Genomic DNA, 25,261 nt, shown 5'->3' on the forward strand with positions numbered 1-25,261 from the left:
AATACTAAGTTATCTTGAAATTCAACTTTCCAGTTGAGGTTTGCCTAAATCCGATCACTACAAACCACCCCGGAGTCAATGTTAGGATGGAAGGAATAGAATTCAGCTCAGCTCCTGACGGCCCCATCATATCCACATCAAAAGCCAGACATAGGATATTTCCTACAGACTCATCGATTATCCTAGTCGGATGTCGTGGCGCCGGAAAACGAACTTTAGGGTTCATCGCTGCCAAGTATCTAGGTCGCCGACTTGTCACAGAGGATCACTCTTTCGAACAGTCGACCGGATGTACAAGAGCAACTTTCCTGCAAAAGTATGGCCGAGATACCTTCAACCAGCAAATGGCAATTGTACTCGCTCGAGTGCTCAAGCTGAATCAAACCAACTGCGTCATAGAGTGCGGAACAGGCACGTTGTCGCCGGATATCGCGGAAATACTCAAAGGCTATGTTGAGACGAATCCTATTATTTACATTCATCGTGACAAGGAGGATCTCTACAAGTTATTGAAACTTCCAGTAGCTGATGCTGAACGTCTGCTCGTCACGGACCAGAGTCACCGTGACTTCTCCAACTTCGAGTACTTCAACCTCTATGACTCTAGTGGCGAAGGTCAGATCGCGGAGAATAGTTCGATCCGATCTGCAACTACGAGTACCGCCAAGCTCGTGGAGGCAAAGCAAGGCTTCAAGGACTTCCTTGATCACATCTTTGGTCATGGCCTGACACGGTCCTGGGTTGCAAACCCTTTTTCAAGGAAAGCAATTCCTCCGGAATACCGCAGCCTCTCCTTCGTCTTCAACCTACGTCTCTCAACTTTGATAAATCTAGACATTGATTTATCTACCATAGAAGCTCCTGGCGACGTGTTGGAATTGGTAATTGATACTTGGCCTAACAACGTACTTGACATTATTGCGACTCAGGTAGCCTTAATCCGCCGCAAATTGGACATCCCAATCATATATAACGTAGAAGAGAATCCGCGGGAAGAACGCAAGAGGTCGTTAGAAGAACGGGACGCCATGGATCTCGAATTAATGCTCCACGGTCTTCGACTTGGAGTCGACTATCTGAGTCTCGATCTCGAAAGGAGTCCAGAGCTCGTCTCCAGTATTCTTTCTATGCGAGGCAGGACGAAAATCATTGGAAATTTCGTCATTAAGGGAATGGCAACTCCGAAGTGGACTGACGATGTCTACCTCGAGCGATTCTTATTTGCACAGCGACTCGGATGCCATATTGTCCGCATTGCCCGGTTCACTTCGCAGAGAGATGATAATCAGCGGAGAGAGTTCATAGATAAGATCCGCGCGCTACCAGATCCCAAGCCCTGCATCGTTGCTTATGATTTTTCGGTTTTCGGTGTCGTAACACCTTTTCAGGACAAGATCATGAATCCCGTCGGACATGATTCTATCGAGAAGTCATCCCGAGAACAGATGGTCGGCGTAAGCACAGCACGAGGTACACTGCGTGATATTTTTCGAAAGGGGCGATGGTTGCAGCCGCTGAACTTTTACGTCTCAGGATCAAACGTTTATTACTCGGCTTCACCGTCGATGCACCGAGCAGCCTATGAGCACCACATGATGGCACACACTTTTGATGCTAGGCGTTGCACTACACTTGAAGAGCTTAGCCGACTTCAACGTGAACCTGGCTTCGGAGGTGTTTCGTTAACACCACCTCTCAAACTTATCATCATACCGCATCTGGATCATCTCAGCTCCCACGCCGTTGCAATCGGTGCGGTGAACATAGTCCTCCCACTTCGCGGGGACACAGATTCGATATTGGATCACGCCAATGCTCGAAACAGGTCTGGCGTTACAAATAAGTTTTATGGTGACAACACGGATTGGACCTCTATCATCACTTGCTTACGTCGAGCCATCAGTCCTAGGAATTCTGTACAACCTTCCAGAACGACAGCCCTGGTGATTGGAGCCGGAGGAATGGGCCGGGCGGCTATCTATGCTTTGATTAAGCTAGGTTGTCGGATGATATTCATTCATAACAGGACGAGGTCGACAGCGGAAGAAGTTGCCAGACATTTCAATACATATGCTGTGGAACAGAAACTTATCCGCCAGAATGCGGGAGAGTTGATTTGCCATGTCATCGACTCGCCTAATGACCCGTGGCCAGAGAGCTACCAACAGCCAACGATAGTCCTATCCTGTATTCCTGCATCCGGAACAGACGATAACCCACCCGTGCACTTTAGAATGCCGTCGCACTGGCTAAAAAGCCCTACTGGCGGTGTTGTGATTGAGGTAGGGGAACTCCCATGCGACAAATTGCTTCACCTTCTATTTGCTAATCTAGATCTGCCCTATAGCTAGCGTATGAGCCGTTGATCACACCTCTTATCGTCCAAATGCGTAAGATTCGCGAAGCGGGTAACACGTCATGGGTTATTGTCGACGGTCTGGAGGTCGTCGGCGAAATGGCCATGGAAGCTTTTGAGCTGATGACCGGTCGTCAAGCACCCAGGAGGCTCATGCGACGAGTTTGCAACGAGACGTGGGAAAGGACGAGTGCGCCATTCCAGCCGCAACGATAACGAGCTGCGGCCACTTACTACGACAACGTTCACCCTGAGTCCCACACAGGGTCTACGAAAGATTACACAATCAACAGCCTAGCGTAGCCAACTCCTAGCCTTCGAAGGATCATTAACGGTATACCCATTTTATCACCAACCCTACATTCAAAGCTGAATTCCCACATTTCAGCTTCTAGGGCTCTAACTACAATGATTCCTATGAGGGAGTCCCAATAACACCACACCGAGATATTCTGCATCCCAACGGACCTGCGATCACATATCAGCTACCACTGTTCTAAGGTCTAACCGCACAATTGTTACTTGAAAGCGCTTTGCCCGGATCGTCTTAAAATTGCAACGTTATAAAATTCTGTCGAGCACAATGGAACTGGGTTTATGGGTCTATTCTAAATATTTAACCAGGTCAAACAATTTGAGATCAAAGGTGGCGCTAATGAGGATAAGCCAGGCCTGAATCAAATATGAGTTCCTACGGATAACAGAAACTATCCACCTTAGCTATACAACCCTATGTCTCTTCGACCTACCCCAAGACGTGTATCTACGAGGTTGAGAAAATAAACCAGTTTATCATGAACTAGAAGGTTATCAGACCTTGATGCCTGGACTCTGGGGTAACCGGAAGATGCTTCTGAATGCGGTGTGAAGCCCTTTGAACGAATAGATACCTAGGTATGACGCTAGAAAGGAACTCCCAAGCGAATAAGTACCTAAGTAATGAACATCAAAGAAAGCCAACAACTATCTTAAAATAGAACATATAATATATACACATTAAATCATGTATGTTGATTGTATCTTCATCATTGATTGTTGTTTATGCTCCCTATCAAACCCAAAAATTGGCCAACATAATGGTTTTTATACGATGTTTCCTACCAAATCACCGGATGAGACGAAGCATAGGAATAACATATCTATCTTTTTATCTTGCGTAGAAAACTGGGTTATAGTTACGCTCACATAATAGTGTACGCATGACATACCTGGGTATGTTCGATGACAGCTAGTGACATAAGAATTTTGAAGTTCGGGGGATGAAAAGCTAACAGGATTGAAGACTAAAAATCGCAAGCTTCTAATATACCCCTGATCCCTAAGGACAGATAACCTTCATGGTAGACAAATAATGATAAGCGATACCCCTTTTGGTAGGGGGGGACTCCTCTAGGTCACTCCAACTTCATTACGTCAACATGTTGTCCCAAGCCAACTTTTGGTATCCTGACAGATGATGAAGTCAACACTGCGTACACTTGTTCACGAGACAGCAGAGTAGGTATCTAAGTATCTAGCAGTACGTAGTTCACATTGTGCCATCATCTATTAATTCAACGAATCATTTAGAAGGCATTAGCTTTTCACGTGGGTGCCCGTAATTAAAACTTGCAGCCAACGGAGGGAACCTCGGGACTCCTGAATCCTGTCTCGTTCGTGGTGGTGGCCTCTCTTTCATTACGTCCTATTTAAGGCTTATCGTTAAGCGCTATCAATACGTCGTAGCACTGCCCCGCTCCCCCCTTCCCCCCACACACCTTATAATGCCTGCCCGTTCGCGCAGCTCTCCAAGGAGCAGCGGTTCCCCCAACAAGATCCCGCAACCCTTCCACGGTTACCATTTCCTCGGATGGCTTCGCGTCTCCTTCTAGCTTCAATGTTGGTTCAACTTAATACTTCTAATCTTCCAATTTCATCTTCGTCAATTTGCACTTTGGACTGCTAAATTACGAATCAGACCGACTCATCTGCCAAGCGGGGTAAATCCTTATTAAAGGCTCAGGCACGCGGATATCAGTTTGTTGGCTAACAAACGACCCAAGTGGACGGCCTAAAGTTGCTTCATTACTTGGTATAACGTCGCAAAGAATGTTGTGATAGTAAGTTGCAACCGATACAAACTGCAGCATCGTCTCAAAACAGGCAAACCGAGCCCAGATACCTACATACCTAGGTACCTACGTATAACAGTATAGCATCACAACGGAAAGTTGGACACGCGTTTCCGTATCTCTAACTTCCCCCCTATCATTCACAGTATACAGGCACATAGGCATTCTGATTTGTCCATCGTCCTTCTTATCGCGAATTCCATGCAGGTTCGGCCGTGTGGAGGAGGGGCCAGCTAGTCCAAATGTTCGGACGTGCTATGTAGGACCAAGGGTAGGTAGGTAGCGCGCCTCGATTTGCCGATCTTGCTAAGGCACAAGGTAAGACATCCTGCATTGTGCATGATAGGTATCAGCTTCGAGACCGGAGGGCGGGATACCAACAAGAGCGTATAGTAATTACGATATACTGCATTTTTCGGAAACTAGTCGGTATTTATTCCATTAATAATAGAAGAAGAAGCTAGGGAGACAAGTTCTGTGACTAAGAACGTGATATCTCTCGGGTTCGTTGACTGGAGAGATCTCTAGATCAAGCGCAGTCGTACGAAGGAGGTAGCTGTCAGCAAATGACATCGTTGATCCGGCGGCACGAGCTGGAGACGAAGCAAGGCCGAGCTTCCAACACCTGCAAGATTACAAAGGTACAACCTGGCAAAGGCTGATGATTGAAAGAAACCCCTGGAACGATGCCGACTTAGAATAGCCGCCTAGTTTCGTCATCTATCGAAGGGGATGATGAATGGCTTTCATCAACGAGAGCCCATCCCAGGAAACGCCGAGAGGTCAGCAGCTCTCGAAGGTCTCCTCTAATAATAAACTGCTGATACGCAATAGGAGGGATGGGAATCGTGGTTGTCCAGCTTAGCCAGGCCATGCCTGTCATCGTCACACGCACCAACCTAAGACCCCGAATACAGAATAGACTAGGTACCTAGGCAATGATTAAACACTCAGCTCTATCTTGGAACATCCAACCGACGAACGGGACCTCGGGAATGGTTCATGTGGTAGTAGAACAGATAACCGGGTAGTAGTAACTTAAGTGTAATTGCGCACTACGCGCTAACAAGACGATAAGAATATACCGTACGAAATGAGAGATGGGAGGTATCCAGCAGAGTATCCAGTCTCTTTATTAACCCACGCAAGTTTCCCTTCTTGTGCCATGGAACTGAATCAATTACCTCCATTTGCTCTCAACAATCACGATCAATCAAATATCTCAACAACTCTTACTATCTTAACTTAATATAAAGATAAATCGCCATTTCTGGGTGCTGTGGATTATTACCGTTGTGTTCGAGGTTCGGTCCATCGCGCTGTACCTACTATCTCCGGCGGCATACGAAGGTACTTAGGTACTTCCTAATTAAAAGACTACGCCGGTGCGTCATCGTCTCCATCAGCCTGAGGCATTGTTGGAAGTTAGAACCCGTCGGTGTTGTTATCGATAACGGATACCGGCCAACCCGCAATCGCAACTTCCCGAAGTTCCATCGCATCATTTATCAGGGCAGTTTAGGAAAGTCTAGGGCCGTTCGGGGCTCTCTCTGTACCGTGTACTCATTAGACGTGCCCCCCCTTGCCCCTTATCCTCATCGAATCTGAGTCACCGGGTCCTTTGTTCTTGCTCACGCCTTTCCGCCTCTGACACAACCGGGAAACGAACAAAGCCACGCTTTCCCATCACTTGACGGCTGCCCACTTGCTTACCTTCAGTCCCATTGCTCCTTTCGTCATCGCAGCACCATCAAACGGATCAAACAGCGACAAAGCAGTTTCCCATTTTCTCCATCTCGCAAACAGCAAAGCCAAGAGGAACAACTCAAGATAACACAAGACCTAGCATTATCTTACCTAATCGTCATTTACCCATACCCACCCTGTCACCGTGTGACTCGACCATTGGATCTTCCGAATCGCTTGCTTTCTAGAAAGCACCAAGACCATTGACCTCCTTGACGTACTTTTGTCTTCCGCCCCCTAAGAATCACCCACTCTTCCATCTTCCATTCTTAGATCCCATCAATTCCCCGAATAGAACTCGTTCTTGCATCACCAATATCGCTTTTAATACATTATCCATTCATTTGGATAATCCCATCGTCGAGCCCGTCCATTCATCAGCAAGCTCCCCCAACGTATAGAATCATCTAGACCGACAATACGGTGTACCGAGACCATCCCAGTAATCTTCATCCAGCACCTTGAATTATCCGACCCACGATCGTACTATCCTCCATCATGGCTTTCGAGCAAACCCGAGACCTCCGAGGTTCCGCTCAGGACTCGAAGAGATTCAAGGAGCACAATGCGAAGTGGAGGCTAGGATACCGAGAGATGCCTGGAAGCCAACCGGTCATAGACAACGAGCTTACAGGTGAATACCATTATGCAGGCAGTGCGAGCCAACGCGAGAGATTCCGGCCTTGGATGCCCACGAGGTAAGTTATGCGTGGTGGCTGGGTATCGATACGTCTGTCCGCAGATTCTAATTGTTGATAAATCAGCCATACACGCCGTTGGCATGAACAGAACGTCGTGAAACCGAGGGAAAGCCGGTTCGAGTCTCGAACAAGCGCTTGGCGTGCCAAGATAGATGCGCAAGCAGAGCTCAACGACCCGAGCAATATCTCGCGGTCGCTTCACGAGCTCATTCCATCATCTCCGCGGCGAAACTCGAGTATTTCGGATAACATCCTATACAGCTTTGATAGAAGCGAGAGCCCGTATAAGCCACTGACGTTAGATGTATTCGTGAAGACCAATCCGAAGGAGACGGAGAAGTTTGTAGAGAAGGAATACGAGATCCTAGACAATAACGGTGATGCCCTCAAGGGCCGAAAGGCTCGGCAGAATCTCCGTCGCAAGAATCGGGCGGCCGCAGCAGAGGAACCTGACATCATTGAGGATGACGGCTTCGAACTCGTCTAATGACCCTTCATAATAGCTGTATCGACTCTCCGGGTATCGCGTATTCGATTTCGCTGCGATAGACCTGCAACCGTTATTTTGCTTTGTATAGCTTCTCAAGTCTCTTCAATTTCTTCCACTGCTGTGAATTGGGACAAACGGTACAATGGAGGCAAGGCAGCACCTTTGTCCCGTATGGGGATACCTTATTAATACCTGAGACGACTGCGATGATTTTGCGTTCTTTTTTCCTGGAGGCCTGTTGTGGTTTGGCATTTCGGAGAGGTTCTGACATTAGACTTCTAACATCATATCGTTGTCCAAGCATGCACATTTCAGACGGCAACTCTTGTTGTACCATGCATAGAGCCTACCTGGGCCTTGGGTAGACGGTGTTGAGCTTAACTTCGATCATCGAGACAGGATGGATCGGAGGAGGATGGCTCGGCACATCTTTTGCCTTATAGATTGGATGAATGGACGGCACATGTATTATCGAGCATAGGGACGTTCGAGGAGTATTGACCTTTCAATAGGGCGTGCTGGGTTCTTTCGGTGCGTGTGGCACGATGCGTCGATTAAGATATCATTCAGCTCTAGTATATGTTAATTACACCTTTCATCCTGATGTTTGAAAACATTATCCGATTTTTGTGGTGTGAGTTTTGAGACGAGAATAAAGGGAGGAGAAGGATGGTGATAATATTGGGAAATATTTTGGGCAATTCCCATTATTGAATTGTGGATTGTGTGGTTTCTATGTGGTCCGTGCATATATTATGTAACGGAGTTGCTGACAGTGCAACTGAAATGTGACGTAGTAATCTAGGAATGCACAGTACGTGCACCGTACTATACAGTATACTAATATCATACTCCTTTCCTAACGTACTATTAGACGACGAGGTTCACGATAGTATCACAGCAACCGTTTAGGGAAGTACCTCGGTACTGCAGCTACAGCTGTAAGCCTGTTGACAGTAGGTACCTAGGTAGGTGACGATACGCCGCATGGACCTTTTAATCACAGTACCTTCTGTAAGTCTATATGATATCTAGGCGATTATTCCTTTCTCCACGATAGTACTTCTAGCGACCATTACAATTTAGACATACTAGTACACACATCTCGAATTCTAAATCCATACATCAAATCTTTCCATCTACACCACTTTCTCTTCACCTTGGTCCACAATGGATGTCAATAACTACAGTTGGCTCCCTCAGAGTTTCCGGCTCGCCGCTCCTAAGGAGCGCATGCGCCTGGCTTTGCCAGATGGTCTCGCAAATCAATTGGGAATTCACCGACCGCAAGAGCTCGTCCGTCTTCTCACCGTACCATTCAAGGCGCATGAACGTCGACATCAGTTTTCCTTCTTCCCTAAACTTATCACAGCTCGTGCAAACCAGCCTACTAAGACAGGCGAACCACAACCTGCACCAATCCTGAATCTGCCTGTCGAAATCGTACAGATGATTTTTGGATTGCTTGACGATGTGGAGGACCAAATGAGCTTCGGTCTTACTTGCACTTGCCTTTGGTACCTCGCACTCCCAGCCATGCACAACACATGGGTTTCCAACAGTAAGTAATGTCAATAATCATACATTGTCCTTCCCAGGGTGTCTCAACGGCTTCTTTTCACCAACGGTAACTTGAAAATGAAATACTAACTTCTGACGCTACAGTGGGCCTCTGGGCGGGAAAGAACATCGTCTTGGTCGGATCGCATACGAAATCTGCGGACTACCCTCCCGGATTGTTCTCGGAGGAAGAGAAAGCAGCACTCATGGTACAAGACACATTCCAGTTGAAGCTCTTCCAAAGAAAGAGGTACTTAAGCCTTGCCGAAGTAGCTAAACGCCAGTACTCCGAGGACCAACAGCCTTACGAGTGTGACCCGTTGCACAATTTCCTCCGATGTCTTTTGCGCGGCCTGCCTCCTCGCGGAGGTCTCGAAGACTTCAACGATGCCGCCGTCGTGGCAAGATTGAGGGATCTCGATGAGTTGGATGAAAAGGATTTCTATCCTACGGAAGAGCGCTGGATCCTTCGCAATCTTACCACCAAGCAGTACGTCCGCGCCGAAGGGATCGCCTTCCGACCCGAGTACATCCACGGTCCGAGAATCGAGGGCGTGGGCTTCGGCCACGCCGTCATGACGCGCATCTGCTGGTCGAGCAGCACCAAGAACGTGATGAACACCTCAGTTAAACTCACACGCGGCGTTTGGGCCGGCCACCGCTTCGACATTACCACCGTGACGAAGCACGAAGAAGCGACCAAAGGGGAGGAGTGGACCGATGTTAGCCAGGAGGTCGCGGACGAGATGAACGTCATCTACACGGCGCGCTTCGGAGCCAACTGGAAGAAATTCTTCATGGACAATCCCATGGGCTGCCGAGACAGCTTAATGGAGGCAAGACCGGGTTGGTACAAGATCTGGGATATCCCGCCCGACGAGGAACAAGACGATTATTGATAGCCTCGCATTTTGGCAAGTCGGTCGCATAGCACGTTTCTAGGGATCTGCTCAAGGGGATAGTTGCTTTATTTGGTTTTATTGCGTGGAGTAAAGGCTGGGATGGCACATCTGCGTGGCTGCGCTGTGGAACTTGTTGGATCCCACTTCAACCGGGGAGTTCCACTGGCGTTTAAAGGTACATAGCCATTGCTACCTACATACTGAACATATGAATTCTCACAAACACTCTAGTACTGATTATTAGTGTGCCCCTTTTCCCTCTCGACTTTCTAGACAAATCGCAACTTGTATCCAGGGTCTTCCAATAGACCTCAGTAGACCCGAAAAGCCCACACATTCTCCTCTTAGTATCAGTTTATATTTCAATCCACAATATGTCAACCCAGCCCTATACCCCATACATCCCCATCATTATCCCACAGCCATCCACGATACCCCACAAGAGTACAGCAGCATACTCTCCCAAGTATCAGCATGGACGATGAATCCCCTAGGGTTAACCTCCGTCGCGTAGATCTTGACCCTGTAATTCTTCAAGTTGCTAAAGTCCACCGAGCTCACGCTCACCATGACCATGGGCGTCAATTTAAACTCCTTCGAAAAGTTGACACGCGCCTCCGTCGAATGATGCGACTTGTTCCACGTCCCGCACTCGACCACGGGCCCGCCCCTAGACGCCGGCGAGGAGATATTATTTGACTTTCTTCGACAGGACCACGAGCTCGTATGAAAAGCCCCCGGATGAGGACTAGTGGGTCGCTGTCTCCGGCGACGTTGCCGTTGGCTGTTGCCGCGCCGCCCGTGGCGAGACCGTTGACTACGAGTCGGGAGAGCCCGATGTCTTCCTGGTGACTGGCTCTGGAGACGGCGCTGTTAAGGTTTTCCTGGTCGGTAGGCTCAGCTCGTTGTCCGCGGCTGCTAGCATCATGGACTCGAGGTCAGTCCATGTTGATCGTGCCAGCGTTGAGATCTGAGTCGCTATCGCGTCAAGATAGGTTGTACCTCAACCAGGGATATCAAGGCTACGATCATCAGTTGTGTTAGCTCAGGTTTTGAGATCCACAGGAGCCTTTCCATGTCATACTTACCTATAGGATGTGGTTCGCTAATTTCAAAAAGGACCAGAGGTTTTCCGTTTGATGGTTGACGGCTCCGGGGTGGGAAGCATAGGGATAGGAAGTGGTGATGGTTCAAGCTATAAGAAGCCATGCTAGGTGAATGCACATTGTTCGGCATACAGACCATCGACTTGAATCCCCAGCATCGCGATAACCATCTTGACGAGACAGCCAACAACTCTGGCCGATTGATGTGTCAGGATGTCTAATGTGTTACGTTATTAAGAGTGTCGCAATGCCCAGTGTACCCCCACGATTCCATGCACCGCAATCATCAATACACGTGTGTTAGATCATTCCTGGAGCGATTGAGCTGGAATAAGGGGCTTGAGGACTGGTGACGTAGGTTAAAATGTGATCACTATACCCTTAGTGTATCGAACTCAAGCTCATCTAGAGAAACATTATAAAGGTTAACTGCTTACTTGGCAAGCTAGTATCAAGGGATGACCGGCAGATCTGTAGATAATGGATCACTCTGGTTTAAAGCTGAATTTTCATGCCTCCAAGAAAGCGCATCGCGCTCCCAATCTACCTATGGAACGCAGAGTTGATAGAATTGCGAACGTGTTCAGCAAGTAAAACGCCAGAGATTGATGACCCGTTAGGCACCCTGCACATCATGTTTCCCCGCAGATTGTCGGCAGGAATACTGCTGATCATGACGAACATGCCGCCGCCACAATATGACTGGAACGGACAGTGAGGGGGGACCCGAGGACCTCACAGATCTCAGACGCAATACAAAGTGCAATCAACATGCGGCTCTGCTGGACGATCAAAGGCGAACCTAAATTAATTCATAATCTGGGTTTGGACGTCTTTTCTGACTCGTCAATCAAACCGCATCGCCGCGTTCTTGCGGATGGGATATTGGTTAAGCGTAGAGCACCTGTGGCGAGCCGGCCATATGCACGAAACCGCCAACCCTGCCAATCAGGATAAAGTATCTGTAATGAATTGGCGGACGCCTGCTTGCAAACAGGTTTTGCAAGAAATATGTCTTAGTTTGAGCGAGTACCTGGGCTTGTATTTGTGCGAATGATTCCTTTACCATTCTCCTTCTTCCTCCTCACCTCACTCACATATAGATCTAGCAAATATCCAACGTTATAGGACTAGTTTATTTGACGCATATTTTTATACCAAACCAACCAATAACGGAGGTGTTCCAAGACACAATGAGTCTCGACTCGTTCCATTTGTTCCCCCGACTCCCACCCGAGCTCCGGCGTAAGATATACCTCCTAGCTACGCCGTCTCGCATCGTCCACCTTCGAAAGAGATTAGCAAAACCCTGGCTCGGGCGTTGGAATGAAGTTGAACCCATAGACTTTGACAAATTCAAACTCCATCCGCATTTCTGTTTCTTCGCCAAGGAATTTCACCAGATAATCTCGTTCTGCCAAGACTTACAATCATCGCCAAATCCCCTCGATGTACCTAGGCCCTTTGGAATAAGACAGGTATATGCTGAACGCGAGTGGCGATTTTTTGTGGAAGCCCGTTTCTACAGCAAAGCAGTTATCCCTGCGCTGCTCCACACGTGTGTGGAATCGCGCTCGGTGCTAGTCGAGTCTGGATACGAGCTTGCCTTTGGAACTCGTTACCATGAGCCGCGGACATGGTTTCATTTTGAAAATGATGTTTTGTATCCCCAGAACGCTTTTGATGGTTGCCTCTCATTTCCTTCAATGCTATCAGCTTACTTCGATTCACCTTTGGCAAGGTTGGATATCAACAGCCTTGAGAGAGTCCGGAAGATAATCCTCGATAGCGCATATTTTACTCTACGCGAATATGGACGAGCTTCTTGCGTGGCTCGGTTATTCCCCAAGCTTCTCAAGTTATATCTTGCTCCGTGGTTCCCTCGGGATGAATTATTCGAGTCTGAAACCCGGCCACAGCATGAAAGCAAAGAGAATGTACAAAAGCGCCGTCGCCTCACCTATAAAAGAAAGCCTTGGAAACATGTCCCTGCCGAAGCGATGGATGTTTTATTCCACGGCTGCGATGAATTTGATATCTACCCCCAGCTTTTTGCGGATTCTCCGGGGTCTCCTGTACCTAGCCCTCGAGATTTTCGATCTCTTATTGACGGACAGGTTCAGGCACAATGGATTGAAGAAATAAAAGATGCGGTTGCTAAAGAGCCTTTCATGTTCCCCCAGGAGGTACCAAAAATTGAAGTTGTACATGTCTTCCCGGAATACTATGCTGAACGAATATTCAACGCTCGTCAATACATCTGGAAGCAATACCTGCTAGCGCAACGCGAACTAGATGCTCCTTTGCCTCGTCAACCGAGATATATGGCAGATATAATTGATATAAGGGAGGAGGTGAGTTCTGATGCCTTGAGGGTACACGCTCTTCAAACAAGATATGGAGCATCGCTGTCGCAGCGTCCACCGAGACAGGAAGTAATAATGGGACCATGAGGGATACAGCTAATGTATTTGAATTAGGTAGTTATTCAACTGTTTTGTAGCATAGTTCATTTTATTTAAAGTAGTTAGACAAGAATAAAAAAGGGGTATAACCATTCTATGTCAGTTGCCACGAGATAGCTTCAATGGATCTTCTCGATACGAGTCGTCGTATATAAAGTTGTGTATAAGGAAAAGCGGGGTAAGAAAAGGGGTAACATTGTGATGACTTCAACTAATATGCGTGGCAAGAGCAAGTGTAATTCAACTGGAGTGAGGTCGTTGGAGAGATGATTTGATTGCCTATTGATGTTGCTGATTGACAGTCACCACTTCGTCATAGGCCCCTATTTATGACACAAGAGTACTCTTTGCTCTTTGTAGCAACCCGCGACGACCAGATCTCGATTTGAATCCCTTGATAGAGTTAAATTTCTTACAGAACTCAAGTTCTTGCCTTAGTTGAATGTAAGGAATCCATTCTTTCGAATTTAGAAGACACCAAAAATACTGATCGAAATGCCTTCGTAGGTGCTTCCATGCAGGATACTGTACTACTGCTAGGAAAAATAGACTTAACTGACGTCTCGCAGAACTGGCAGTACCGCGCAAATCTCCAAAACCAAGATCGAGCCGCTCGAGTCCGAGGTCAAGCATAACAGGCCCTGCGACAGTTCGGATCGCGGCTCAGCTGGTTCGAACCGCGCTATCGACCAGACACGGATCGAACCGCTTGGAGGCAAGGGTGAATAGAGTCCTCCCGAGTCCGCGACCATGAATCCCCCTAACTAATGACGCCTTCATGTATTAGGTCAACATCAACATACGGCACCACATGCTGACAGTCATGGGGTGGTCGGTACGGCCGAGGATATCGGCAAAGTTAAGATTCTGCCGCTAGAGAATACTTCGCACGAGGCTCAGAATCCGAGGACGGGTTTAGATGACGAAGCGGTTGATGCCGCGAGAATCAACCCTGTTGGTAGTGTAAGGGACTAATAATTAAGCTCATTAGGTATTAATTGTTTCGTGGAAACATGGAAAAAGGGAAATGTAAAGAACGAATGAATTGAATGTATTTATTTATCATGCTTCACACATATTCAGCATGAATGAAAAGAAAAGGGATGTTGACGATAAGATGCGAAGAGAATAAAAGAAATGATCAAGCAGCGCTTAGAAGCAAATAGTAAATCTTGTAGCAATCGGGTCGTGAGATGCATTTAAAGAGGGAATAGTCTAATCGCAATATCCATTATCTCTTATCGCAACTCCAAAAAGTTCCAAAGCTCTGACAATTGCCTTTCTTCAACACCTCAACCCATCAAGTTCTCCTAGACTCACGGCCAGCTCAATATTGCACCGTGACCTCACCGCTTAACAACACATGGTATATGCGTTATAATCCATCCATGATACTCTAACTTACCAACCAACCAACCACACCATCTTCCCCCAACCCACCGCCACGATGCCCTCAGACCTATCCAACTACCTCGCGACGCGGTACCTCGTCGCCGACCCGAAACCCACCAAAAAGCGCAAGCGCAAGCAAGACACCTCCTCCCCATCCACCGGCCTCATAATCGCCGACGACGACGCCGACGCATCGGGCTGGACGCGCGCGAGCCAGAACCCCAACGACGACGAGGACACCGCCGTCGTAGCCGGGACCAGCGCCGAGTTCCGGAAAGCCAAGAAATCCGCGTGGAAAGTCGTCGGCGGTTCCGCCAACCAACCTAGTAGCGCCTCCGCCTCCGCCCAACAACAAGAACAACAAGACGAAGACTCCGCCCGCCGCGCCGACGCGATCCTCGCCTCCGCCGCCGCCGAAGCGTCCTCAGCCCAAGCCAGCGCCTCAGCCGACGACGCCCCGCAAATCCTCATGTCCGACGGCACCCACGCCGGTCTGCAAACCGCATCTGCCGTATCCGCACAGCTCGCAGCGCGGCGCCAAGCCGAACGCACCGCGTTCGCCTCCTCCGCGCAAAAGGAAGCCGAAACCGTGTACCGGGACGCGACGGGGCGTCGCGTCGACGTATCCCTAAAACGGGCGGAACTACGACGGGCAGCGGCCGAGGCGGCGAAGGCCGAGGACGCGAAGAGGAACGCGCTGAAGGGCGAGGTGCAGGTCGAGGCGGCGCGGCGGCGGCGGGAGGAGCTTGAGGATGCCAAGGTGATGGGTGTGGCGCGGCACGCGGATGATTTGGATTTGAACCGCGAGATGAAGGAGCAGGTGCGGTGGGGGGATACTATGGCGCAGTTTATAGAGCCGCGGGTAGGAGGCGGCGGTGGTGGTGGAGGAGGAGGAGGAGGGAGCGGTGAGGTGAAGACGAAGATGAAGGGGAAGCCCGTATACAAGGGAGCATGGACGCCGAATCGGTACGGGATCAGGCCGGGGTACCGGTGGGATGGCGTTGATAGGGGGAATGGGTTTGAGGCGGAGAGATTTAAGGCTATCAACAGGCGTGAGAGAAACAAGGGTTTAGAGTACTCGTGGCAGATGGATGAGTAGTAGGCCGTCATCATGAAATACAAGTCTACAATGACACATGACGATAGCATATCACGATCACAAATATAATAGGATACCAGCATTGTAATTAAGGCGTTCGGATTCAGTAGTAAAGCAAATTGTATATCGTCTGCAAGCTACTAGGTAGGCCATGATCCATTTTCGTCAATTGCCTACCCCCGGTTAGCACCCAGCAGCGATGGTGCGCAAATCCACCCCATATCGTAGAAAATCTAGTAGGGTATGTATCAGTTTTTACTCGGTTTCTTTCCGGAATGTCGTCTCTAGCTGTGGACATCGTCATCTCTGCCATCCCGTCCACTTCCCGCATCTAACTAGGACTAACGCGACGCATAATTCTAGGCTCATACACCCCTAGGTAAGCCTTACGCTAAGAGAGGACGATGTCGAAAGGGGGTCATGGGCCGAGAAGTCGAAATCTGTTACGAAAAAAAAATAAGCGTCCCCGTGGAAAACAGAAGTTTTACGGAGGCGAACAGAAGGGTGTATGTAATTGTGACCCTTCGTGGATAAAATCCGCATCAAGCCTTCCGACGTAGAAGTTTGTCAGATCCGAAATCAGCATGAGCTCGAACCAAACGAATCCAATCCTTCTTGTGCATGCAACCAGGTTTATCAATGCGGTTCTGGAAGCTCTTTATAAACACGCCGATAGTGACGCCCTGAGGACGAGGAGGTAGAGCGTCGATGATTTCCTGGGCCGTGATAACATCGGTGTAGCCCTGAGACGGACTCTGGGCCGGAGGGGAGTTAGATCTCGGTCCCTTGCCGGCAGCTCCTTGGGGCGGAACGGGACTACCGGCCCGCGATCCCGCAGGAGTGCCTCGAGAACTGCTTACTCCGCCTGCAGCCAGCGGAGCGAGTCGCTTCTTCTTGCCGCCTGCACCGTCCGACATTTCACCGGCAGTGCCTTCACCGTCACTAGTGGATCCGGCGCCGGGCTTCACGCGACGGTCAGGTAAGGGAGTAGAGTCGCGACTATCATGGGTCGTCTTCTTCTTCTTCATCTTCCGGGTAGACTCGGTACCACTAGAGTCCGAAACTATTGGAGACCCGGGACGTTTAAGAGACTTGCCCTTCTTGGCCGCTTCGGCTGCTGCCTTTTTTCCTTGAGGAGTATTCGCTCCCTTGGAGGGAGTTCCTGCCTCCTTGTCCTTATCCCCCTTCTTATCCTCGTCTTCCTTCTCGTTATCAAGGTCAGAATCAGACTCATCCTATATTATCATTAGCTCCGGTCAATCAAATGAGCTCACATCAATCCTTACGTCTGAGGAAGCGAAGGGGTTCCTTTCTCTGTCAGAATCGCTGTCATCGTACTGGAACTGCTTGTCGCGTCGCTTCAGTGCCTTCTTGAGAGTCTTGCCAAACAGCTTCAGCTGTTCCTCCTCCTTCTTCTCGTCTTGCTCTTCCTTTTCAACCTTGAATTCATCACCTTCACCAAAGAGATTGGCGTTAAGCTGGTCTCGGCGAATTCGGTTGTTCGCCGTCTTCGTATCCTCGTCTCGGTCGGGCTCATATCCTGCGGTCTCATCATCGTCCTGAAATTCGTCTCCCGAGAAGTCGATATCATTATGGTCTAACTTCTCATGACGCGATGCTTGTTTGAATGTACCGCTCTCTTGCTTGACTGCGACGCGCCCGTTCACGATGGCACGAGATTCTGCCATGGCCTTTTCAGCTTCTTGGCGCTGGGTGTCTCTTATCGCCCAACGACCAAGAGTGACCTTCTTGTTCATTGCTTTCTCAGCTTCCTCGATAGACATAATCTTGAATGATCCACGCTTCGATGAAAACTTGTACCATTTCTCTAGGGGCAAAATGCGGAATCCTTTGCCGTGGATGAAAAGTGCAACCTTGCAGTCAGACAAGGGGCCCTCGTACTGCCCAACCCAAACGTTCTTCCCGTCTGCATCCTCCAAGTGCCACGGGAGGGCCTCTTCATAACGGATCTCCTGCTGTTTCTTCTGGTCCTCAGAACGTGGTGCGTGGTGAATCTGTACGGCCTGTTTCTTTATCTCCTTCTGAGGCTTCTTAGGGTTCGGGTCTTTCGAGACGGGAGCCTTCTGGGCATTTTCAGCCGCACGTTGAGCTTCCCTCTGCTGCTTTATCTGTGCAATCCTTTCTGCTTCAGCGATATCCTCAGGCTTCTCCTCTTCGGCAGGAGTATCCTCTTTAACCTCACGGCCCGGAGGCGGTTGTCTAGGGTCACGTCGATGTAGCGTGACAGGCCGAGTGAATTCGTCCATATTCGTAGGGTCAACTCCAGGGCCGCCAGGCTGAGCAAGCTTGCCACCGTGTGGAGCGAATCGCATGACATGGAAACGTATGCCTTCTTTAAAATCCTTCTTGGTAACAAATAGAGGATACTCCTGGCAGCCGGGTGGCATAGGTTGCGACCATCCTCCATTCTGTGCGCGCAGTGCTTCAAAATTCTGAGGAGATTGGCTGCCTTGCGTTGAATGCTGCTGTGGCCGGCTACTAGGTCGAGGTGCGGTGCTGGGTGCGGTGCTAGGTGCATGTCCATTACCGACTTTCGGAGGCGGTGGCTTTTTCTGCTCAGGTCGCGTAAAAGGGCGAAGAGGGTTTGCAGCTTTACGGGGTCGTCGCAAAGGCGGTCCACGCGGAGGAGGTGTTGGCTTCTGGCCGTTTGGGCCGCCAGCCGGGGGTGTTGCGCTCATGGCGACAACGTAAATGTTGGTTATCCGTCACCTGCGGACCTTTAGGCGTGCGAGATATCGACAGATACCAAAGCCGACAAGTCTATGGTGCTATATTTCTAGGATGACCATCGGTGAATCGAGATATGAGATGTGTGGGATGTATGGAGATATCAAAGGGTGGTAGGTTGAGACGTGACGCGAAGTTGAGATCGGGGTATTTATTGAGAAGTAAGCTTGCGCCCGGGCAGACGGGTGGATTGTCAAGACAGGCTTGAAAATATGGTTTGTGTAAGATGCGCAATTCTAGAAAAAGAATTGCAAGCTGCAGCGGGTGTCGGAAAGTATGATCTGATGGCTGGTAAAAGAGAGAGAGTACAAAGAAGTGAAAGGTGGATGGAAGAAAGAATGGAGTTGTGAATATGATAAAAGTTGAAGACTTGCAGTCAAGTTCAGAATCAGCCGTGGGTCCAATGCGTGCCTTGTTGGTTTTCTGCTAGGTGCCTTCCAAATGCTAGCCTAGCACACACCATCTGGCAGGGTCGGGGACGGTACAAAGTACTTCTCGTGCGCACAACTCCACCTGCAGGACTTCAAGTGCTTGGGCGGTACGTACCGAGAAATAATCGGTACCTAGGTACTTATATGTACGTTTTTGCTTTTCAATGACGGGCAATTTTAGAAGGAAGGAAACTCTAGCAAGCGGCTCTCTGCGTGCTTTGCCAAGACAGGGTTAGAGTGGAACTTTGTGGGGGGCGGCTCTACGGTACTCACAACGTCACAAAGAGACTTAAGTAATCGTAGCCGTAGGTAGCTTGAGTGGGGAAATGCACTAAAATACAGACTGCAACAGAGAGGTTGTACACCGTGCACAGGCCAGAAAAGGTACTTTTTCTCCGATCTAAGTTCTAAATCTTACTGGCATAAATAACTTTGGAGAGATCCAATGCTTCTAATTCCTCTCCGGTGCAGCCAATCAATCTTGGAATTTCAAGTGAACGCCATTTGCCATTTACTTTTTTATTCCTGTCGACATTCAAGAATGTGAGGCTCACATTTGCGCCTTATCAGTTCTTGACGTCTATTTTGTCTTCCCTTTTGTAAAACGGCAAAACACTATTTCTACCAAGTATCACCTCTCATCTTCCAACATAATCCATCGCGCCGCATTTGACTCCGTCTCCTAGGGATCATACGATTGGTGATTAATTGGTTTCTAGTGCATTAGATTCTACATTCATATGTACCTACATGGTCAGCTCCGGGGTTCACCTATATCCACAATTCTCATTGGAAGAAGCTTCAACAGAGCTACGATACCTATACTTCTTCCAAGCTTGATCAGGGACAGCCTCAACCGTCAAAGTTCTCTTTTAGTGCACAATCACAGACCAATTCATCTCCTCGTCGTCTTCTCCACACGGGTTGCGACTTGACGCCTTGGATCATGGAACCTCATTCTCTTTGAATAACATCGCCACCAACCCTATACTTATGAGTATAGATTCTGAATTCGCAGTAATCACGAGTATTGTTCGGCGCATCAACGGCGCCATATAGACTCTACTCAGATTACTCTAGACGTGTTACATCACAGAGAAACCTCTGGATTTATATCCACATCCAACTTATACCACCTCTTTTCTCTGAACCTTACGATCGACCTCGGGTTCCGTCTTCATATGCGACACTATGCAGGCATCCCAAGTTAACAGCGGCCCGCTAGAGGACCGCCTACGCAACCTCATTCTTGGCAATAATGATCAAGCAACTCCACACCCTCACCCTCACCCACACCCCATCTACGCTCCATCAGCTGCTATACCACTCGGAAACGGTGGCTCCTCTGATACGCGTGTACCCAAAAATGGATCACAGAAATCCAAACAGCCATCTGAGTCGTCTAGCTCGACACAAACTTCTCATAAGGCGAGTAAGAAACGACCAAATCAAGCTCAACGTCGTCAGATGCAAGCTCAACTATCTATACCCATTGATACTAGAGCACCTGTTTCCCACGATGGGCGATCTTACCATCAGCAGGAGGGCCAACGCTCCATGTGGCAAAATACCGAGCAGACCGCAATCCCCCCCAGTTCTAATTCATATCACGGTGGGTTCCAGGACCGTGCTACTACAACGAACAACCCTCCCTTCTCACAACCACGGCGCCATCAAGGGGGATTCAGTCAAGTGTCGCCAGTATCTCCACCAAAGCATCAGTCGTCCTGGAGACATCAACAGGCAAACCCCCCTGATGCACTTCTAAACGGTGTCAACGTTATCTCACCAGATACCTTCCCATCTCGCGGCCGTCGGCCTTCCCATCCAGCTCTCTACAACCCTGGCGGGCAACGTCAATTTGTTTTCACTCCAGAACAGATCGCTAGTCAAACAGCCCTTCTTGACAACCTTTGTCATCTGGTGATTGCAGGTGCCGAGATTGAACCTGGTGAAATTGCCGAGAAGGAAAATTTCCGTGCTCGAGTGGAAGCAATCTGTCGTGATGTTATCAGCTCCCACGAGATCGCAGTCAATGGAACCCCGATGTTTCAACCTTACACAGTTGAACTCAAATGTTTTGGGAGCCTTGCATCTGGGTTTGCGACAAAAGCAGCTGATATGGATCTTGGCCTTCTTTCTCCTATGTCGCACTTGTCTCCGGACTCGCCCGATTCCCCCATCCCACGCCTAGTTGAGAAGGCACTGCTTGTACACGGCTTCGGTGCGCGCCTTCTCACACGTACACGAGTGCCAATCATTAAGCTGTGTGAAAAGCCCAGTGAACAACTCCATCGAGACTTGCAAGAGGCCCGAATCAAGTGGGAGAAAGGGCTGACGGATGATGGTCATGAACCTGCAGATGATGTTACAGAGGATCATGACGCATTGGATAATTCTACAGCTATTGTAGTCGCCGAGGCTGAGCACTTGTCATCGAAGAATCAACACGAAGATTCTCACCAATTGAATGATCCAGTAGAAAGATCTTACGAGGAACGACTTGCTTCGTTAAGACAATCAGAAACCCAGTCTTTGATGGCCTACTATGGTAACGCCAAGCGACTCTTACGTAGACTAAGTGGCCGTGATATCACAATCTCAAATATATCAGACTTCAAACCCGCGGATTACAAACTATTGGACGACATTTCTGGTGCATTTGTTAACGGTCTCTACGACAAGGAATTGAAGAGTCGGGTTCAATCATACCCGTCCTTTAAGAACAACTTCAAGTCGATTCCATCTAATCCTCGATCACTTCTTGGAGTTTTGACCATGGTTGAAGGCGAGAAGATTGTGGCTATCTGGGAAGCACAGGCCATCGTTGGAGGCAATTTGAAGTTGAAGAATAGTTCCGAAAACATTGTCCAGACCTGGAAGAATCTGCAGAACAAGAGATTATTCGGCGCAGACCCTCTTTCGTTCAATCGAGAACTTCATACAGCCCTGGAACACCTTCGCCAGATCCCATTTGTTCAACTCATTCAGCTTAAGCAGGAGCAATACGAGTCTCCTGCACAATATCATGCAAGAGTCGACAGGATCGCGGCCAATCTTGGCCACACTCACTCATCCTCGAATGCGACGCAGCTTTCACAAGTCATTCAGCAATATATCTCAGGTATTCGCGATAAGCAAATCAGGGATGAGGTCCAGAATTTTGCGAGTTCTACCGGAGTACAATCTTTAAGAACAATCGCTAGAAAGCACAAGGCTATTCGCCTTGCCATTGATTATGAAAAGGCGATTGAGAAGGGTCTCTATCAAGAGGAACATCTCCCAATAATCAGGGAATACATAGAGATTCTCCGCGGAGACTTCGTGCAACGGGCATCACGCGCTGATAAGCGCATTGCTGATGCGTTCGATTTCCTAGTCCCTGCCACTGAGCGTACGATTGCCATAGTAAAGAAACTCAAGCAGCTCCCTGACCCATCCAAACTCGGCCCGAATCAGCCTAGGGATCGATATCACGATAGCCTGGAGTTCCCTAAGAATGGAATCGGCGTTCAGTGTGATATCAATTTCTCCGCGCACTTGGCCCTTCAGAACACCCTTCTCTTAAGATGCTACGCCTACACCGATCCTCGTGTCAGGCCTATGGTCCTCTTCGTGAAACATTGGGCTAAAGCTCGGGGTATCAACACTCCATACCGGGGAACCCTTAGTAGTTATGGTTATGTTCTTATGGTATTACACTACCTTGTCAACATTGCGGAACCGTTCGTATGTCCGAATCTTCAACAGCTTGCTCCACCCGATCCAAATCTTCCAGCAGAAGCTCTTGAAGGTATCACAACCTGTAAAGGTCGCGACGTTCGCTTCTGGAGAGACGAGCGAGAAATCCAGAGACTGGCCCGTGAAGGTCACCTTAACCAGAACCGAGAGTCTCTTGGGTCCCTGTTAAGAGGATTCTTCGAATATTTCGCGCAAAACTACACGATGAGTACTATCAACAAGCGCGGATTTGACTGGGGCCGAGACGTGTTAAGTTTACGAACGCACGGAGGATTGCTCTCGAAGCAGGAGAAAGGTTGGATAGGAGCGAAGACAGTGATGCAATTGGAAATGGGTGCTCCTCCCAATCCAGTTAAAGCCAAGGCTGAACTCGATGTTGATGGTGTTGTCAAACAAGCCGCGGCCCAAGCACAAACCGAGCGCCACGTATCACCGGATAGCGCTGCCGCCACGCCTCAGGGACAAATGACAAGATCTAAAGAATTCAAGGAAGTACGTCACCGTTACCTCTTTGCAATAGAGGACCCGTTCGAGCTTGAGCACAACGTCGCTCGAACCGTAACACATAACGGCATCGTGTCTATCCGAGATGAATTCCGGCGAGCCTGGAGGATTATCAGAAATGCTGGCAAGACCGGTCAGCCTACGGAAAGTCTACTTGACGATGTCCAAGTAGAAAACGAGAAGGCGGAGAAGTTGCAATTCACGGAACTCTTGAAGGAGATACACGGCCCGCGTGTCTTGCTGGACCCGGCAACTGATTAATGGATCACCTACGCAGTCGAGCCTGTAACTCTCTTCATATTAGGGTTAGATATTGTACGATTCATGATGTGTAAGGAATAAATGACCAGGAGTAAGTACGGCGGATCTCGTCTGCTACTTCTCGTCTAGCCGACCCGGCTGGCTTGATAGCTTTGCTGTATCAAGGTTCACTTAATAATATGGCGTTCTGACCCAAATTCACTTGGTTGATATGATATGTACAGGTGCTTGATGAGCTGTTCTCTTCATCGTTCCATTGTGATAATACGAAACACGCAAAACACATTATTGGAAGATTCGTGGGGTTTTCAATCTAGTAGTATCTAATACGTAGATTGGTAATAAACCAGTACCTAAGTAGGCTTATACATAACTATCTCAACTTTCTCAATCGGAGTAGCCAGGCTGGCTTTGGTAGTAACAAGTGTGAGAATAAGCAATGTATAGATTCAGAGATGTTAGGCTGAAGAGACTAAATATCTAGGAAGTTATCGAAAGTTCTAGATTTAAGAGGAGCAACTTGTAAGTACCTAGGTTACCTAGGTAGTAATGATGAAGGCATTGCGTGAACCACTATCCTCAATCTCAAGCACTTGTACAGGTAAGTATGTTAGGTAGTGTTGTAGGTGTTGTCACGAGGCGGAACCAAAGGGCTAAGGAATAACGTCGTTGTTGCGTGAAGAGTTCTAACTACTCCCTTCCCGGGGATGCGGTATATATACCTACATAGACCTTCCTTTGTCTGCAGCTAAGGGCTAACTGCCAACAGGGCGGTCTCGTACAAGCCGACACTCGTTCCTTCTGAGCTACTAGCTAACCCTTGCGAGACCTCTGGTCATTAGCTCTTACAGAGGAGGCTTCTGGCAGGTGTGCAGTATGAGTCACTTATATTACCACCTGCCAAGGGCCGTCCAGTGTGTCTGTACATAATCTAAAGTGACTGACGGCCGCCAGCCTGCCATGTGTCCGTGCCAGTGACAGTGACGATCGGAGGCACTTGTAAGTGTACAGTGTTCAACTGACGCCGGTTAGTCACCCAGGACCTGCACCTGGCAGACGACAGCCTCGATAGTGCCCCGTGCCACCGCTCGGGTCCGACCTTACTATTTAACAACAGGATTCCCGTCCCCAATTTCCTCTTCCTTTCCTCTTTCTTTTTTTTTAAGAAAAAACCCCATGACGCAGTCTTACCAAGACTGCGTCTGGATTCTTCACACACTCTCTCTTTCTCTCTGTTTTTATTACTGGTCGAGAAACGCTTCGACGTTCTCGTCGGGGGAACCTCGCGCAGGGTAAGTCATACATTCCTTCTATTCCTCGCATCGTTTAATCCGCTGGTTTTTATTAACATTTCTATTGAACTGTCTAGCCGCACGAAACAGCTCTCATGCCGACACGTCCACTGTGGTTCTACTGCCTAGGTCTCCCCCGTCCATGACAACACTCACTTCCCTTGTCTTTTTTAAAGACCGTCATTGTCGGGGGAGCGGCATAGGGAGCTAATTGCCAGCTTTAATGGCAATGTCGACCATTCATGTCAGATATTGATACAAATGTACGCAGTAGCCTTTGCAGGTTCCAACCTGCACAAAAACTGTGTCGGGTCTTGGGTTGCTACGAAGCACCCAACATTCCCGTGCGGTCGCAG

The 25,261-nt window shown here is 48.7% G+C and overlaps 8 protein-coding genes across 8 annotated transcripts; 7 read left to right on the forward strand and 1 right to left on the reverse strand.

The window, feature by feature from the left end:
* Window positions 1-86: 86 nt before the first annotated feature.
* On the forward strand, window positions 87-3,087 carry F4807DRAFT_467995 (uncharacterized protein; the record flags this gene model as incomplete). Its single annotated transcript, XM_048002560.1, has 2 exons — window positions 87-2,282; window positions 2,348-3,087. The coding sequence occupies 2 exons, from the start codon at window positions 87-89 to the stop codon at window positions 2,570-2,572; spliced, it is 2,421 nt and encodes an 806-aa protein (XP_047853570.1). The 3' UTR covers window positions 2,573-3,087.
* A 3,255-nt stretch (window positions 3,088-6,342) lies between these two features.
* F4807DRAFT_108698 (uncharacterized protein) lies at window positions 6,343-7,438 on the forward strand. Its single transcript, XM_047992728.1, has 2 exons — window positions 6,343-6,911; window positions 6,978-7,438. The coding sequence occupies exons 1-2, from the start codon at window positions 6,712-6,714 to the stop codon at window positions 7,399-7,401; spliced, it is 624 nt and encodes a 207-aa protein (XP_047853571.1). The 5' UTR covers window positions 6,343-6,711; the 3' UTR covers window positions 7,402-7,438.
* An 816-nt stretch (window positions 7,439-8,254) lies between these two features.
* Window positions 8,255-10,102, forward strand: F4807DRAFT_108725 (uncharacterized protein). The gene is made up of 2 exons (XM_047992729.1): window positions 8,255-8,965; window positions 9,070-10,102. Exons 1-2 carry the CDS (start codon window positions 8,575-8,577, stop codon window positions 9,861-9,863), a joined length of 1,185 nt encoding a protein of 394 aa, XP_047853572.1. The 5' UTR covers window positions 8,255-8,574; the 3' UTR covers window positions 9,864-10,102.
* Window positions 10,103-11,997: 1,895 nt separating this feature from the next.
* Window positions 11,998-13,516, forward strand: F4807DRAFT_428746 (uncharacterized protein). Its single transcript, XM_047998277.1, has one exon. It carries the CDS (start codon window positions 12,166-12,168, stop codon window positions 13,423-13,425), a length of 1,260 nt encoding a protein of 419 aa, XP_047853573.1. The 5' UTR covers window positions 11,998-12,165; the 3' UTR covers window positions 13,426-13,516.
* Window positions 13,517-13,679: 163 nt separating this feature from the next.
* Window positions 13,680-14,464, forward strand: F4807DRAFT_108775 (uncharacterized protein). The gene is made up of 3 exons (XM_047992730.1): window positions 13,680-13,940; window positions 14,007-14,158; window positions 14,225-14,464. The coding sequence occupies exons 1-3, from the start codon at window positions 13,933-13,935 to the stop codon at window positions 14,410-14,412; spliced, it is 348 nt and encodes a 115-aa protein (XP_047853574.1). The 5' UTR covers window positions 13,680-13,932; the 3' UTR covers window positions 14,413-14,464.
* Window positions 14,465-14,723: 259 nt separating this feature from the next.
* On the forward strand, window positions 14,724-16,010 carry F4807DRAFT_428748 (Pre-mRNA-splicing factor of RES complex-domain-containing protein). Its single transcript, XM_047998278.1, has one exon. It carries the CDS (start codon window positions 14,885-14,887, stop codon window positions 15,926-15,928), a length of 1,044 nt encoding a protein of 347 aa, XP_047853575.1. The 5' UTR covers window positions 14,724-14,884; the 3' UTR covers window positions 15,929-16,010.
* F4807DRAFT_428749 (Rap30/74 interaction domain-containing protein) lies at window positions 16,011-19,372 on the reverse strand. Its single transcript, XM_047998279.1, has 2 exons — window positions 17,215-19,372; window positions 16,011-17,163 (listed from the first exon to the last, which is right to left on the reverse strand). Exons 1-2 carry the CDS (start codon window positions 18,625-18,627, stop codon window positions 16,471-16,473), a joined length of 2,106 nt encoding a protein of 701 aa, XP_047853576.1. The 5' UTR covers window positions 18,628-19,372; the 3' UTR covers window positions 16,011-16,470.
* A 218-nt stretch (window positions 19,373-19,590) lies between these two features.
* Window positions 19,591-23,895, forward strand: F4807DRAFT_428751 (uncharacterized protein). Its single transcript, XM_047998280.1, has one exon. The coding sequence runs from the start codon at window positions 20,299-20,301 to the stop codon at window positions 23,611-23,613; it is 3,315 nt and encodes a 1,104-aa protein (XP_047853577.1). The 5' UTR covers window positions 19,591-20,298; the 3' UTR covers window positions 23,614-23,895.
* The last annotated feature ends 1,366 nt before the right edge of the window (window positions 23,896-25,261 follow it).

Source organism: Annulohypoxylon truncatum, assembly GCF_022578515.1.
Source record: "Annulohypoxylon truncatum strain CBS 140777 unplaced genomic scaffold F4807scaffold_19, whole genome shotgun sequence".
NCBI lineage: Eukaryota > Fungi > Ascomycota > Sordariomycetes > Xylariales > Hypoxylaceae > Annulohypoxylon > Annulohypoxylon truncatum.

Coding starts and splice junctions, on each gene's coding strand:
- F4807DRAFT_108725 (XM_047992729.1), top strand. CDS start 8,575: ATGGATGTCAATAACTACAGTTGGCTCCCTCAGAGTTTCCGGCTCGCC. Junction 8,966..9,069: donor CAACACATGGGTTTCCAACA/GTAAGTAATGTC, acceptor CTGACGCTACAG/TGGGCCTCTGGGCGGGAAAG.
- F4807DRAFT_428751 (XM_047998280.1), top strand. CDS start 20,299: ATGCAGGCATCCCAAGTTAACAGCGGCCCGCTAGAGGACCGCCTACGC.
- F4807DRAFT_428748 (XM_047998278.1), top strand. CDS start 14,885: ATGCCCTCAGACCTATCCAACTACCTCGCGACGCGGTACCTCGTCGCC.
- F4807DRAFT_428749 (XM_047998279.1), bottom strand. CDS start 18,627: ATGAGCGCAACACCCCCGGCTGGCGGCCCAAACGGCCAGAAGCCAACA. Junction 17,164..17,214: donor ACCCCTTCGCTTCCTCAGAC/GTAAGGATTGAT, acceptor ATGATAATATAG/GATGAGTCTGATTCTGACCT.
- F4807DRAFT_108775 (XM_047992730.1), top strand. Junction 14,159..14,224: donor CGAACCGCTTGGAGGCAAGG/GTGAATAGAGTC, acceptor TTCATGTATTAG/GTCAACATCAACATACGGCA.
- F4807DRAFT_108698 (XM_047992728.1), top strand. CDS start 6,712: ATGGCTTTCGAGCAAACCCGAGACCTCCGAGGTTCCGCTCAGGACTCG. Junction 6,912..6,977: donor CGGCCTTGGATGCCCACGAG/GTAAGTTATGCG, acceptor TTGATAAATCAG/CCATACACGCCGTTGGCATG.
- F4807DRAFT_428746 (XM_047998277.1), top strand. CDS start 12,166: ATGAGTCTCGACTCGTTCCATTTGTTCCCCCGACTCCCACCCGAGCTC.